At 35.5% G+C, this 13,455-nt stretch overlaps 2 protein-coding genes, 1 long non-coding RNA gene, 2 other non-coding genes and 1 pseudogene across 6 annotated transcripts; 3 read left to right on the top strand and 3 right to left on the bottom strand.

Annotated features, from left to right (window-relative positions):
- Window positions 1-320: 320 nt before the first annotated feature.
- On the bottom strand, window positions 321-5,180 carry LOC111306440 (uncharacterized; annotated as a pseudogene). The gene is made up of 10 exons (XR_016331733.1): window positions 5,170-5,180; window positions 5,016-5,122; window positions 4,890-4,916; window positions 4,574-4,773; window positions 4,119-4,468; window positions 3,731-3,950; window positions 3,533-3,603; window positions 1,888-2,026; window positions 862-1,312; window positions 321-770 (listed from the first exon to the last, which is right to left on the bottom strand). The product of XR_016331733.1 is annotated as an uncharacterized LOC111306440 (transcript).
- An 853-nt stretch (window positions 5,181-6,033) lies between these two features.
- Window positions 6,034-6,120, top strand: LOC149512824 (small nucleolar RNA Z102/R77). The gene has a single exon (XR_016331782.1). It is a non-coding gene; the product is annotated as a small nucleolar RNA Z102/R77 (small nucleolar RNA).
- A 195-nt stretch (window positions 6,121-6,315) lies between these two features.
- LOC149512825 (small nucleolar RNA Z102/R77) lies at window positions 6,316-6,402 on the top strand. The gene has a single exon (XR_016331783.1). It is a non-coding gene; the product is annotated as a small nucleolar RNA Z102/R77 (small nucleolar RNA).
- Window positions 6,403-6,946: 544 nt separating this feature from the next.
- Window positions 6,947-8,725, bottom strand: LOC111305273 (1-aminocyclopropane-1-carboxylate oxidase homolog 11-like). The gene is made up of 3 exons (XM_022902643.2): window positions 8,002-8,725; window positions 7,588-7,909; window positions 6,947-7,322 (listed from the first exon to the last, which is right to left on the bottom strand). Exons 1-3 carry the CDS (start codon window positions 8,526-8,528, stop codon window positions 7,065-7,067), a joined length of 1,107 nt encoding a protein of 368 aa, XP_022758378.2. The 5' UTR covers window positions 8,529-8,725; the 3' UTR covers window positions 6,947-7,064.
- Window positions 7,286-7,944, top strand: LOC149512826 (uncharacterized). The gene is made up of 2 exons (XR_016331133.1): window positions 7,286-7,419; window positions 7,564-7,944. It is a non-coding gene; the product is annotated as an uncharacterized LOC149512826 (long non-coding RNA).
- A 503-nt stretch (window positions 8,726-9,228) lies between the features above and the next one.
- On the bottom strand, window positions 9,229-12,913 carry LOC111306119 (basic helix loop helix DNA-binding superfamily protein). Its single transcript, XM_022904027.2, has 3 exons — window positions 11,016-12,913; window positions 10,101-10,225; window positions 9,229-9,558 (listed from the first exon to the last, which is right to left on the bottom strand). The coding sequence occupies exon 1, from the start codon at window positions 12,841-12,843 to the stop codon at window positions 11,101-11,103; it is 1,743 nt and encodes a 580-aa protein (XP_022759762.2). The 5' UTR covers window positions 12,844-12,913; the 3' UTR covers window positions 9,229-9,558; window positions 10,101-10,225; window positions 11,016-11,100.
- Window positions 12,914-13,455: the final 542 nt, after the last annotated feature.

Raw genomic sequence — 13,455 nt, forward strand, 5'->3', positions numbered from 1 at the left:
ATTCCAAAAGTGCAGTCAATAAAATTTAAATTTTGGGGTTTTTTTTTTTTTTAAAATTATTGTTAGGTTTATGACAATGTAGATTGAGGATAAATGTGTCCTTAAAGCAACAACTTTCTTTTCACTGCAGGAAAGCTTTCTTTATATGGATATTTATGCGTATCAAGCGTGGTTTTCTACTTCACCTTGGATGCTACACCGCCCTAGGATTAGCCTAAGTGGCAAAGCAAACGAATACCGCCAAATCTAGCTCAGTCATAGCTTTTTTAAGGTCGGTAATATGGTGGGGAAGCCGGGTAATAATTATTTATGGGATGTACTATGTCATAATGCTGGATAGTTTTTCGTTTCATTATTTAAAAAAAAAAATGTAAGAAATTTCCATGCTGAACTTGAATTCTTTTCGGGCTAGGCAAGCACAATAAAGTAGGATATTTCTGGAAGAATTTCTGAGCATCACTGCAGCTGAAAAGGCAGGGCTTTTTGCAAAGTATGGTTTAGAGTAGGGTTAGATCCTTAGGGCTTCTAGCAGCCCCCAACAACAAATACTGACAAGGTATAATGGAAGACACAGTGCCTCTTGCTGGTGGATTCATGCGTTTTACAGTGCACACAGAATGGAATTGGGGATTATTAATATTATAAACCAGCTTTCTAGAATCAAGCAGACGTCGCAACTTCCTTGCCACACCTAGAGAAGCATTTGTCAAAGAACCAGCATCAACTGAAGCAGGGAGAGAGAGTGCTTTTGCCAACAAAGGAAATTTCACCTACAAATCAATTAGATAATGATCTCAGTTGTATGAAATTTCGGAACGTGAGCACATTAACAACTGAATAATTGCTCCTGCACTATTATACCTTTTCCTGCTGAAGGCTCAAAAAAAATATAAACATCTGCATCCAAAGATACATCTCTTTGACAATTTACAGAATGTAAAAGATGTTCAAATTTTTGGACGGTCCTATCTGAAATGCCTTCATCACGGGACATAGGCAAACCTTTTAGTACATCTCGTAAAGCATAATAGTGGCTATCGCATCTGTGATCTGATATTAAGTTGCTTGAGAGCATTATCCTCTGGAAATGTTCACCTGGATGTCTCCTCCCAAGACCGAAATATTCCCTACCCCTGTCATCGCTGCTTTCAGCATGATTATCTACGTTCCTCTTCAAGCAGTAAACAGTCCCGGGAACAAATACTACCTCTGGCACTGTATAGGCACCTTCTTCTTTTTGAAGTACAGCAACATTCTCTGTTTCTAATATAGGCTGAAGGGACCGAAGTTGATTCCCTTTTTGAGGCACTATCTGTTCACATAGATTGAAACAGCATTCGTAGAGCAAGTACAGGTGTAAATGAATAATAGAAGCAAATGATGCAAATTTGATCCCAACACTCCTTAGCCTAAACGTTACATAATATGTCATAAGATACTGTTTAATGCAAATTCTAAAAGCAGCAGAGCTTCACTAATGTACATGACCCAACACTAAGGTTTTGTTTGGTAAGAAAGATGGAAAACTTGTTAATCTAATAGTTAAAATTTATAGTCGCATTTTTACTTTGTAGTTTAACTATTAATTAACAAATTTTCACATCCTTCCTGCCAAGTAAAACCATAAACTTGTTCTTAAAAACCCATTAGAGCTAGTTTTTATGTATCCCTTCTCCAAGGCGACTACACAGGTTACCAGAAGCTATTGAGTACAGAAATATTGGCAAAAGAATACAAGTTCATCACATACAGATATCAAAGACATATATAGCAGGTTAGAAAAGCATAATCAGATAGACAATAGTCGCCAAAGAAGGAAGGTTTCCAAGTAACGAGATATCCGATTTATAATTGGTGCTACAACTGGATAATAGGTGCAGAACTTACCAGAAGATTCTTTTTTGCTACTGAACTATGCATAATCAACAAGTTTCATCACTACATCTGGTCCAGAAGACAACCAGTTTTGCATTTGTGACCAATTTCTACTACACTTTTCCAGTCCGCCTTCTCCACCCTGCTCATCCTGTTAAGACAGGAATGCAATTAAATTCTTATTGTGACTAAATTTAAGTCTGCATGTAGATGCCAGCTTGAAAACCAGAATATCTTTACGTGACAAAGAATAGCCACTTCTACACAAGATATGTAATTAAATTAAATATATAAGAAAAATAAGTTGCTTGATGCAGGTTATTGTACCCATCTCCTATAGCTACAGTGTTTCATTGATGCACACAAGAAATCAACAATTTCTTGAACTGAAAACAAACTAAAAGAACAAACAGGATTAGTTCACCCCATAATCTAGCCCTACCCCATGGGTATAAGTGCTTTGAGAACATGAAAGTTCCCTGGCCTTGCTGGCATAGGAAACTCTACGGTCCAAACACTAATGTTATCAGTGTTTGGGTTGAGAATATTGAAAAGGATAAAATTCAAGAATTTCTTTTACATGTAAAAGTCCTATGCTCCTTTCCTTGATGCAGGAGCATATCCTTTGTTCTCCCTTTCTTTTTTGTGTTTCTTCTTTTTTTCCCAAAGGTCGGTTACTTTTCACACTACTGTAGAGTACCAAAGTGCAACACTGTTCACAATACTGTAGCATACTTGTTAAGAGTTCTTAATGTAGACAATTGAGAATATTGGAATTTTTTTTTCATTTGAACTTTTTAAGGTCTAAGTTTGAAAATTATTAGGTAGGAATAACAATGATATTATTCATTCTATTTCCTGATCTTAGAATCCATGAGCCACGGCCCACGGCCCCTTTCAGCTTGGTATGTGATCTTTTATTGCTCTCTATCACTACAGATATATTTTATTTTCTACACCAAATCTACAAACAAGAACGATAAATTTTGCTTCCCTTGACATCATTTAAATCACTCAAAATGGATTTTATAAAGCCATTAACAGCAAGATAATAGGTTTCCATTTTCTTAACCAGATTACCTTCACCTAACAAAGTAAGTGGACAATGTTTCAGGCATTGATATAAATTCAGAAGAATTAGCCACACGGAGGGAACAAAAAAATTTGGCCGTATCAATTAAAAATTTATCATTATGACATTTTGAATTGGTGGATTATTTAAATTAAAAGCAAGATAGTACTTACATATTTTTAAAGAATCAGGATTAGGCTGGTTATCAACGGTTTATACAAGGAGAAGAACTAAAAGTAAATTAGGTCTGAAAACAATTCATGGCAAATTATTTTGTTCCTCAACATCATCAAAATTACAAAACAATAAAGAGAAAAACCTTCAAATCATAAATAAAAAACTTTAAGAGTTTGCTAATTCCAACAATTTGAGCTAAAGACAATATGCAAATACAAGCACTTTTGTTGTGAAAATTTTTCCTTGACATCAATGCTAATTGGGTTTGTAGCATTTCTGCGACTCAAGATGCTTTTGTCCTCCATCTAAGTATCTTTTTCACATGCTTCTTTTGTTTCAAATCTCATAAATGAAACTTCAGAAGGAAAATTTATATATATGTTAATTAGATAATGTTTGTGTGTTTACCAGTCTGTTTGAAGCATTTCATTCCTCAGCCTTGCTAGAGATGCTATACTTAGTCTAGGTACAATGTCATCCTGTATGCAAGGAAAAACAAAAAGCATTAAGAACTAGAAGGCAAAAGATGTACAAGGAAAACTACTAAATTACGAAACACCAATTTAATAGAAGGAAATATTCCAAAAATAAGCTTGTTCAGTGCACAAGTAGATGAATCAGGCTTATCTGCAATACAATGGTTGTAACAAAATCATAGCAACTTTCAGCAAGTTATTTGGAAACACGAAGAGTCGCATATCCAACAGCAGAGACAATGTCAGGGCTAAATCCCACCTCCTTTTTCGACTTTTTATGAAGCATTATTGCAATTAAAGAAGCTGTTGCAGCTCCAGGAGAATGCCCCACCAGCCTCAACGTAAACCCCAGTAAATGAATTAGGCTTGCTACAACTATGAAAATAAAATTTTGGGTTTAAAATTCGCGGAAGGGGAAGAGAAGCGATGCACAACCAAGGGGCAGGGCGGGAGTTGTTCAGAGAAGCCTAAAACAGAATTGAAACATCCCAGAAGAGACATCATAAAATTTAACCATCTCATTTTTCACCAAGCACTTCCTTATCATTCCTACTTCACGGTGAAGAAACCAACGGGCAGCTTCAGCCGTGCCAAAGTGTGTTGAATAGCCTTCAAATGTGACCTCTCCATTGACTGATGAAACAGTACCAGTAATAAGGTCATTGACAGTATGAGTTCCAAGGATTCCAAATATTACAAGTTTTTTTAGAGGATCAATTCCTATAGAATATCCAGGACTCATCACGCTAGAGTTCTTTACAGATTTTAAAACATTGCTTTCTCTAAGCATGGTGATCCTTGCAAGGATGGCAACATTATCCTTATAACATCCTTTCGTTAATTCAATATGCTATATCAGTCCTCGGACCTACTTCATAAAAGCATCTTAATAAGACCCTATGTCATACCTATCCAAAAAAAAAAAATTAAAAACTTTTTGCAGAGGCACTTCATACAAGGGTTCAACAATTACAATTGAATCTGATACGATGTTCACACCCTTAACATCCTCAAATGGATCCAAAGAAGCCTGATGAAGGTAAATAAGATATAGGCCTATGGTAAGACCACTCAAGCTCCAACCTTCAATTCCAGTCTTACTTCTCTGAACGCTAGGTATGATTTCTGAGATTGATCGATCAACAGGCGGGGATTTATCCCCTACTTCATTTCCTGCAATATTCAAATTAAATTAAATCGACCCTTATAACCACAAAGCCAAAATTAGCAAAAAAAAAAAAAAAATAGTGTGACTAATCGCTATTCAAAATACAATGAAACTTCGAAACTAGCTAACATAAGCTCATATTCTTGATCTCGAGTTTTAAAACCATGACAATGATAACGTGGTAATCAATTTAGCTAACAAGATTATGGAAAACAATTGACATAAAACAGCCCTATTGCCCACCTACACAATTGCAGAGCTGGTTCAAGAGCCTTTGTGAGCCAAGCAAACTCTAATTTCCTCTTGGTATCACCAACATAATCTTCATCACCAGAACTATATTTGAGTAATAATCTGGTATTATAACCAGCCTTTTTATCAACTTCAAGCTTCAAAGAAACTTGAGCCACATTTTTTTGCCTCTTTCTCTTTATCTAGTTATATTATTCCCTCTGCTTTTGAATATTGTGATTGACACCGGTTAAGAATCACATTCACAAATCTACCATAAAGTTTCTGTCTTTCAATCAAAATATTGGTATAGTCAGCACCCGAGCCACAAAATCACGAAACCCAAATATTAAAAGAAAAAGGAAAGGATGAGAGAATTTTTCCTTGTAAAGCTTCTAGTGTTTTTACTCTGTTCCGATCAAAACTGCACAAAAGTTGAGATTTTTACTAACTGTTTCGCTTTTAAAAGAAAACCCAGACAAAAATTGCAGTAAAAATGACAAAGAATAAAAATTTAAGTTGTTAGAAATCGATAGAGATGGTTTAAAAGAGGAGCCGAAGCAAGATACTTACAAATATAGAACGTTGGTTCTGAACGAGCTTGACAGCTGGCGCTTGGCCACACTCCGTGGCGGCGAACGCTGCATGGTGAAGGGTAATGTTGTAGGGAAAAGAAATATTTTCAAAGTTGAGGGTATTACGGTCATTCACTATGTTGATCAAACTAGGGAGTTTGGGCCATATCAATAAACGTCAAAGAATGCATTTGGGCGTTCGACCAAGTCCAACAGACTTTTCTGATAGTATTAGGGTTTCAAGTTTTAACTCGCCGCCTATATATTACTCTGTGTTGTTAGAGTTTTATGCCCAAATACCTGAGGAAGATCAGACAAGCCGTTTCGACATAGTAGTACTTAGTTCTACTTTGGTTATCTTGTTTGCTTGTGCTTTATGTTTTGTTAGCTTTGGCAATTGTTCTCTGGTTTAACACTGTTAATGGTTCTGGTGTTTGGTTTTTTTAAAAGGTGGATGGAGAATGAGATGATGAACTGAATGTTTCCCTATTGGTTTGATTGCCGTAATGATGGCAACTATAATGTATTAGCTCTATCTGATCATTCTCTTTACCTTTGCAAATTGATAGTATTTGCTATTGTTTTTTATTACTTTTTAAACTTTGCTATGTTATTACCTATGTTTCAAGATTGTTCTGCTTGTTTTTGGATCCTGAAAAAGAACTTCCTTTTAAAACATTTTCTACTTTGTTTCTCATTTTCATTGATTTACATTTTTGAAAATAGTTTTGGGTGTACGGAGAATGAAGTGATGATTGTGATATTGTTTCCCTATTGGTTTGATTGCCATGATGATGGCATCTTAGTATTAGCTCTACCTGATCATTCTCTTAAAAGAAAAATGGTTTTTTTTTTTTTCTTTAAGGTTAACTGGTGAAGATTTCATATTTCTTTTTTGTTTTAGTTTGATGGGTTTCTTTCATGGTGTTCCAATTTTTGTCATTACCTAAAATACTTCATTAATCTGGCCTTTCATTTCGTCAATTACTTACTGCATCTTCAACTGCAATGTGATTAAACTATGTAATCGCTACTTGTCTAAGTTGCTTTTTAAATTGGAATGAACATGTTCTTGATGATGCATGTTTGCTCTTAAAGGATTCCATATTTGTTAATTATATTCACGTAATATTCCTGCTTTTTCTAAATTATACCTTCTGTTGTTAGGAGAAGTTTGACTTATCCCCCTCTGTTCTTTTCTTATGACTCCTTAACTTAAAGTAACAGACAGGGTAAAGCTTTTGCAAATTCTGATTCCATGATTTAAAATCTAGTACTACCATATTGTAAATTTTAAAAAAGCATACCACAGCCACAACACTTTTAACTTGAATAAAATTATTATGAACCAGAGATGGTTTCTAATCATTAATAAGCTGGAAGGCTCTTGTTTTATTAAAATCTTATTTGCAATCACTGCAGGAACAAACAAAGATAAAATTAGAAACTACTGGTTCACTCCCCCTGAAATTTTAAGAACTAGAACACAGTTAAGACGAGACCTTGAAATGAGGAAGGGATGCAGATGGATTTGGCCCTTTTGACTTCATATAAGTTATATATTCTTGAAGACTAGTTTCTCTGTAAATGGGTGGATCTTTCTCAGACAGAAGCTCTTTAATTGGTCCGTATGGTTTTCCTTGGTTAGCAAAGGTTGGAAAGAAGAAAGATGCAATTGATACCCTGGTATTCGTTGGCACCACCCGCACCCTGTGCTGGGCACTCTTGAACTTGTCATTTGTTATCAGCTGCAAAAGAGAGCATACAGATAAATGGATTACCTGAATAAGCCTGCGAATCCCAGAAATATTCTTTATATCAAACTCCAAGAAGTGATAACTTTTGGTATCTTTTTCTTCCCCTCACATGATTTCATGTGGAAAAATGAATCACTATGGAATGGTCATCCAAAAAAATTAAAGAAATCTAAAGGATATGAGCAATATATTGATTTGTTTTCTTTTGTTCATATGTTTTCATGTGAAACAGTGAAAGCACATTTGAAGGGAATACCTGCATCAAGTCACCAAAGTTTAAAATAAGGGCTCCATGGATAATGGGTACATCCACCCACTCATCTTGGTGAAGAACTTGGAGGCCACCAACGTCATCTTGCAAGAGTAACGTTATGAAATCTTGGTCCGTGTGGCTCGATATCCCCCAAGTCAACTCAGGCTGAGGACAAGCCGGGTAATAATGGCACGCCAGTGTAACAGAGTTCATGCACTCAGTTTTGGCTAGGCAATCACCACTCAGCCCTAAAGCCTCTGAGAGTAATTCAGACACTGTCTCCTTGAATCGCATCAGACATTTTGTGTACTCAATAACAGCATCTCTGCATAAAAAAAAATAAATTATCCATGAAATCAATTACTACAAGGCTAGCAGATAAGCTTTTCACTATCAATTCTAGAATCTTTTAGTTACCTGCAAACTTGAGGAACTCGTTCTTTTTCAAGTTGTTGGGCAGCAAGAAAGATTAAAGTGTCCTTCCAATATGCCGCCCTCGATGCAGTGAAATATCCATTGCTATAGAGCCTGATCTTTCTTGTTTCATCATCCGAGTACCATTCCTCTTTCACCTCTTGGGGTTGCTCATGAAACTGACGCACTCTCTCCAACAATTTATCCATTGTGGCAAGTGGAACTCCATGGTTGACCATTTGGAAGAAGCCCCATGTTGTTGCTGCTTCACGTATCTCATTGACAATCTCCATTCGCTTCCCATTTTCTAACCCTTCAAAATCGATAATAGGGACTCGAGGACAAGTATCAGTGCCATTCGATGTTGATTTGGGTCGATTCTCCGGTGGATGGATGAAGATTCTAGGAATATTGATTGCTCCAGAGTCTGCAACCCCCTTCACTCCAGCTTTCGTCTCAAGGAATTCCTTCAGTTGTTTTGCATAGTCATATTCATCCAAGTGGCCGTAGACTTCAGGGATGTTTTCCATTTGATTTGACAGATTGATTAATAAGACCCCTACTGGCCACCAGAGAATTATAGAAGTAGCCAGGGCATGGGGGGTTTGATAATCTCAGCCGGTCTTAGCTACTCATGTTTATTGTCCTCTTGCTTAAATGGGAGCATTACAATATTTTTTTTCTTAATTGCTAATTTCAATAAATGAAAGGATAAACTTAAATATTTTTTATTTTTATTTATCTTTCTTAATTTTTTAAATTTATTAAAATCAAGAGTTAAAAAATATTGTAAAATCGAAAAAGTTTTACATTATGTATACAAATAAAGCAGTGCATAAAAGTAAGGGAAGAATTACAGTTGAGCAACACATCAGTTTTGGCTTTCATGATATTTGACAAAATTTTGGAAAGTTCAATGCTGCTTGAAGCACGTTGACTTATGAGTTTAAAAAAAATGAATAAGCTAAGGCAAGAGTTTGACTACATACATGATCATCATTTTGAGAAGCACTAATATAAAGTAGTCTGTAATTTAGCGAATAACGTTCTATGATATCCAATTTTCTCCTCATTTGCAATGGCTCCTTTAATGGTGAATGTTGAATCTACATGTTCATAAGTAGAGAACCAAAGTTTAAAGCAGTAACAGTTGGAAAATATCTAGCTAAGGCACCCCAGATTGTAATATTATCAAAACTTGCAAATAACTGAAGATGTGTAATGTAAATTGGTAAGGAGAAAAGAAAATGACTGATGGCATTTCCACAAACTATGAAGAACAGAAGCAAAAAAACTCGTCACAAAATGTTTCTTAACTATACTTTCTCTATTTTTCCCCTACTTCAAATATTTTTTAGGGCATCAGGAGACAAAGACAAGAGACAAAAACCATAGAGCCAATAAAATATCACAAATCACTCGCATTATTTCACAGTAGGAGCCACTGTTACTGCCTGCAAGAGGTAACAAGCCATTGTAGCTAGCTTGTAGCCCTGGATTGCAAAATTTGCACAAGTAACCATAGATATCCATTCTATGCCTAACTCTGTTCTTCTGTCCCTGCAATGTGTTCATAATTGGAAATTAGTTTATAAATGGGAAACAAAGTTAAAAGAGGATTAAAAAAAATGAATTGTTTGGCAGTTCATACATGCAAGGGGTTTAGGAGTTACAGCTTATAATAGATTCAATGTATAAATTTCATAAATATCTAAAGGAAGTCATTGACATGTTCCATTAGCATCCATGAGTACGTTTTGAGCAGGCACACATAATTGATGGAATGCATAGATCACAGCCTCAAATGCAAGGACAAAAAGACACAACACAAGAACATGTACTCTTGTTTTCTATTCTTTTCATTGACACAAATTGCTTCCATCAGTGCAAGCAACTTAGACATCAATCTTCAGCATTCAATATGTAGGAGATGAACTTTGAAAACTTACAAATTTGAAAGAAATGCTTGGATATTGTGGCTCGCAAATAGTGCACTATTAAAGGTGGAAAATGAGATGCCCAAGTGGTCCAATAGACTGGCAATTAAATTCATGTGTATGCCCTAATATGCCACATAATTCATCCTGGAAAATAAATCCTACCTCAACCACAAAACATATCAAGTCTTCTCACCATGTGCTTCTGTAACCCCTTTCAAAATTGTCAGGCCCAAGCTTCTGATGGCCTCCAATATCTCAAGAAAATGACTACATTCCTCAAACAACATCTGCATGGATCAACTAAAATACTTTTAAAACTAAGAATAAAAAAACAATGAGTGAAAGAAAAGTCTAATCTTCTTTTTCTATTATTATTATTTTTTATTTGGATATAAGGTCTCATCTTTGACTGTATGAAAGCTACCATGTGTCATATTTTCAGATTATCACTCTATAACCAAGGATGACACTCGGGAAAACACATCAATGTGTTTTCACCAAGGGCCAGCGTACCATTCCACACAATTAAAGGTAAAACAAAGTGAATACTAATTTACTCTTCCAATAATGTCAGTATGATATTAAAAAAAAAAAAAAACTAACACCATAAAAAGTTATCCCAATTAAACAACTGGCATTGGCCCCTTTTTTTTTTTTTAATTATAAAAGAAATGACAATTAAAGAACACCAAAAAGCATGTTAATTCCAGGAACATCTGCAAATTTGGTAGCTTGCAATCAAATGCTACTAATAAATGGGAAAAAAAAAGTGTGAATTATACCCTATGCCAATTCCAGTAGTCAAAGCCATTCCAAACTACCTTAAGAACAAGTAAACTATACCGCTAATCCAAAAGTAAACCAAAAGTTTATATAATCTTAGATAATGAACTCCAAATAATTAGATGGAGAGGCACCAAGATTCCGAATTAGCTGGCCTCAACGAATGTGTCAATATGTTCATTAAGGTTTTTTTTTTAATCTACGCTAAAAACAAGCATCCTGCAAATTAATCAATTAAACAAATATGATGATAACTTAAAAAGAAAAAAAGTTAGAAAGAGGAAGTTTACTGACGGTGGAGCTAGATGCACATGGCACATGAACTTTCACAAGCTGCAGTTGGTTTTACATGTCATTTCCTCTCAAGAATTCTAAACTTCTATATTATAGAACCAAGTTCAGGTACATAGCCAGCTAGTTTCAGCTGCACATTTAATTCAGCCAGAATCAAGTATATCTCATCTGAAGCCAGGTGGGACTTATCAGATGCAGCAAACTGATGAATTTTGTTCTCCATTTCAATCCAACTGGACCCAGGACACCTCTTTTCTACGCCTAATTCTCTTATCATATGCCTGACCTTTGCAACCTGGCCCCATCGATTAACTTCAGCATACATGTTAACCAAAAGGGTGTAATAGCCACTACTGTATGGCTCTAAAACCATCAGTTCATCCACAGCAACCTGAGCAATCTCCAAATTCTTATGAAGCTTACACCCACCTAACAATGAACCCCAAATAACAGAATTTGGTTCCAACTTCATGCTCCTTATCAAGAATAGTGCATCTTCAAGCAACCCAGCTTTGCTCAATAGATCAACCATACATCCATAGTGTTCAACTCCAGGGGGGATTGAATAATCACGAGTCATGCTTAAAAACCTCTGACGGCCTTCTTCAACAAGTCCTGCATGAGTGCAGGCACTAAGAATACTAACAAAAGTAACCCCATTTGGTTTGACATGCCGCCTCTCCATCCTGTCAAACATTGCCAGTGCTTCTATTGCATGACCATGAACTGCAAGCCCTTCAATTACCGAATTCCAACAAAACAGATTTTTCTCTCTTAATTTAAAGAACACCAAAAGCGACTTCTCTAAACTCCCACATTTTGCATACATATCAATTAATGCAGACCCTATATAGACATCAAGATTAAATCCATTTTCCATTACATAATGATGTATTTGTTTTCCTGTATCAAGTGCTCCAAGATGAGCACAAGCTGAAATACAACTTGCCATGGTCACTTCATCTGGACTAACCTTATTTCTTCTCATTTCCTCAAAAACAGCTAATGCTTCTCCGAATAGCTTGTTCTGAGAATAACAGTTGATCATTGTAGTCCAAGAAATTACGTCCTTTACAGGCATTTGATTAAAAAATAACTCAGCTGACTCCACATCCCCTACTCTTGCATACCCATCAATCATAGCATTCCACGTGGCAGTATTCCTTTCAGGCATCTCATCAAATAATCTCCTCGAAGAACCCAAATCCCCAGCCTTCAAGAAACCCGAAACCATAGTTGTCCAGGCAAAAACATCTCTTTCAGGCATTTCATCAAACACCCTTTTCGATTCAACGATTTTTCCAACATTTGCATAAAAATCAACTAAAGCAGTTTGAACAAAGACATGTGACTCAAACCCATGTTTCCAAACATGGCAATGAACACTTTCTCCGAACCCAAATTCAGAAACCAAACCACAAGACTTAACTAATGAAGAAAACGTGAAGCTTGTGGGCCAAACTCCAGCTCTCAGCATATGTTTGTAATAATCTAAAGCTTGGAAAGGGTGATGGCAATGAACATGGCCTTTAATTAATGCATTATAGACAAAAACATTGGGTTTTTGCATTTGGGAAAAGGCTAGAATTGCATAATCCATGCGGCAAAAAATGGTGCATGCACTGACGAATTGGTTCGTCAAGAAACAGTCTTGGTTTGCATTTGTTTTGATCACGGTGGCATATATTCTTTCTAGTTGGTTTAACTTGGAACATTTTTTTATTTGATCAACTATTGCTTGGATGTTTTGAGTTAATGTCTGAGGTTGTCCTAGAGGTCTTGGCAGCAAGGATAAACGGTTAAGTTTAGTTATGGTCATGAGGGACATTGGCCTGCTGTCAAATCCTTGACTAGCCGTGGGTGTGGGGCAATATATCCTCCCTTCTACTTCTTTTTTCAGCAAGTTGGTTCTAGGGTGTGTATTATCTGATTTTTTTCATTAGATAAAAATAAATAAATAAATAAACAGTACAAATTCGCTAATTGATGCGCACTATTAGTAGAATATTAAATTTTTTTCAATGATCCATATTTAAATTTTGATAAATTCAAATAAAAAAATATATTAATTCTATATAAAAAATAATGTAACAAATTTGATTCTATTTATTGAAAAGTCAATTAGAAGAATATAAGAGTATACTTTGAATTTAATTCTTATCAAATTGGATAATAAATTAGTATTAATTCGATTTTTGTGACAGAAAAATAAAGAAATCCAATTTATTAAGCATGAGGTTTACAATTAAAAAATTTGAGTGTGGGAAGGTAAAATCATTATGAACCAAACAACTAATACTGCTAGTAATTTTTTATGAAATGTGCATATATTGGGACTAGGATTTGAGAAAAGTAATCTAGCAGTGGCATGACAATTCTGTTAAAATTTTTGTTACTTCTATCACAAGCAACTGACAATACTTGGTTACATAAGAACAGA

Source organism: Durio zibethinus, chromosome 21, assembly GCF_047325235.1.
Source record: "Durio zibethinus cultivar Kanyao isolate XHJ-2024 chromosome 21, ASM4732523v1, whole genome shotgun sequence".
Taxonomy (NCBI): Eukaryota; Viridiplantae; Streptophyta; class Magnoliopsida; order Malvales; family Malvaceae; genus Durio; species Durio zibethinus.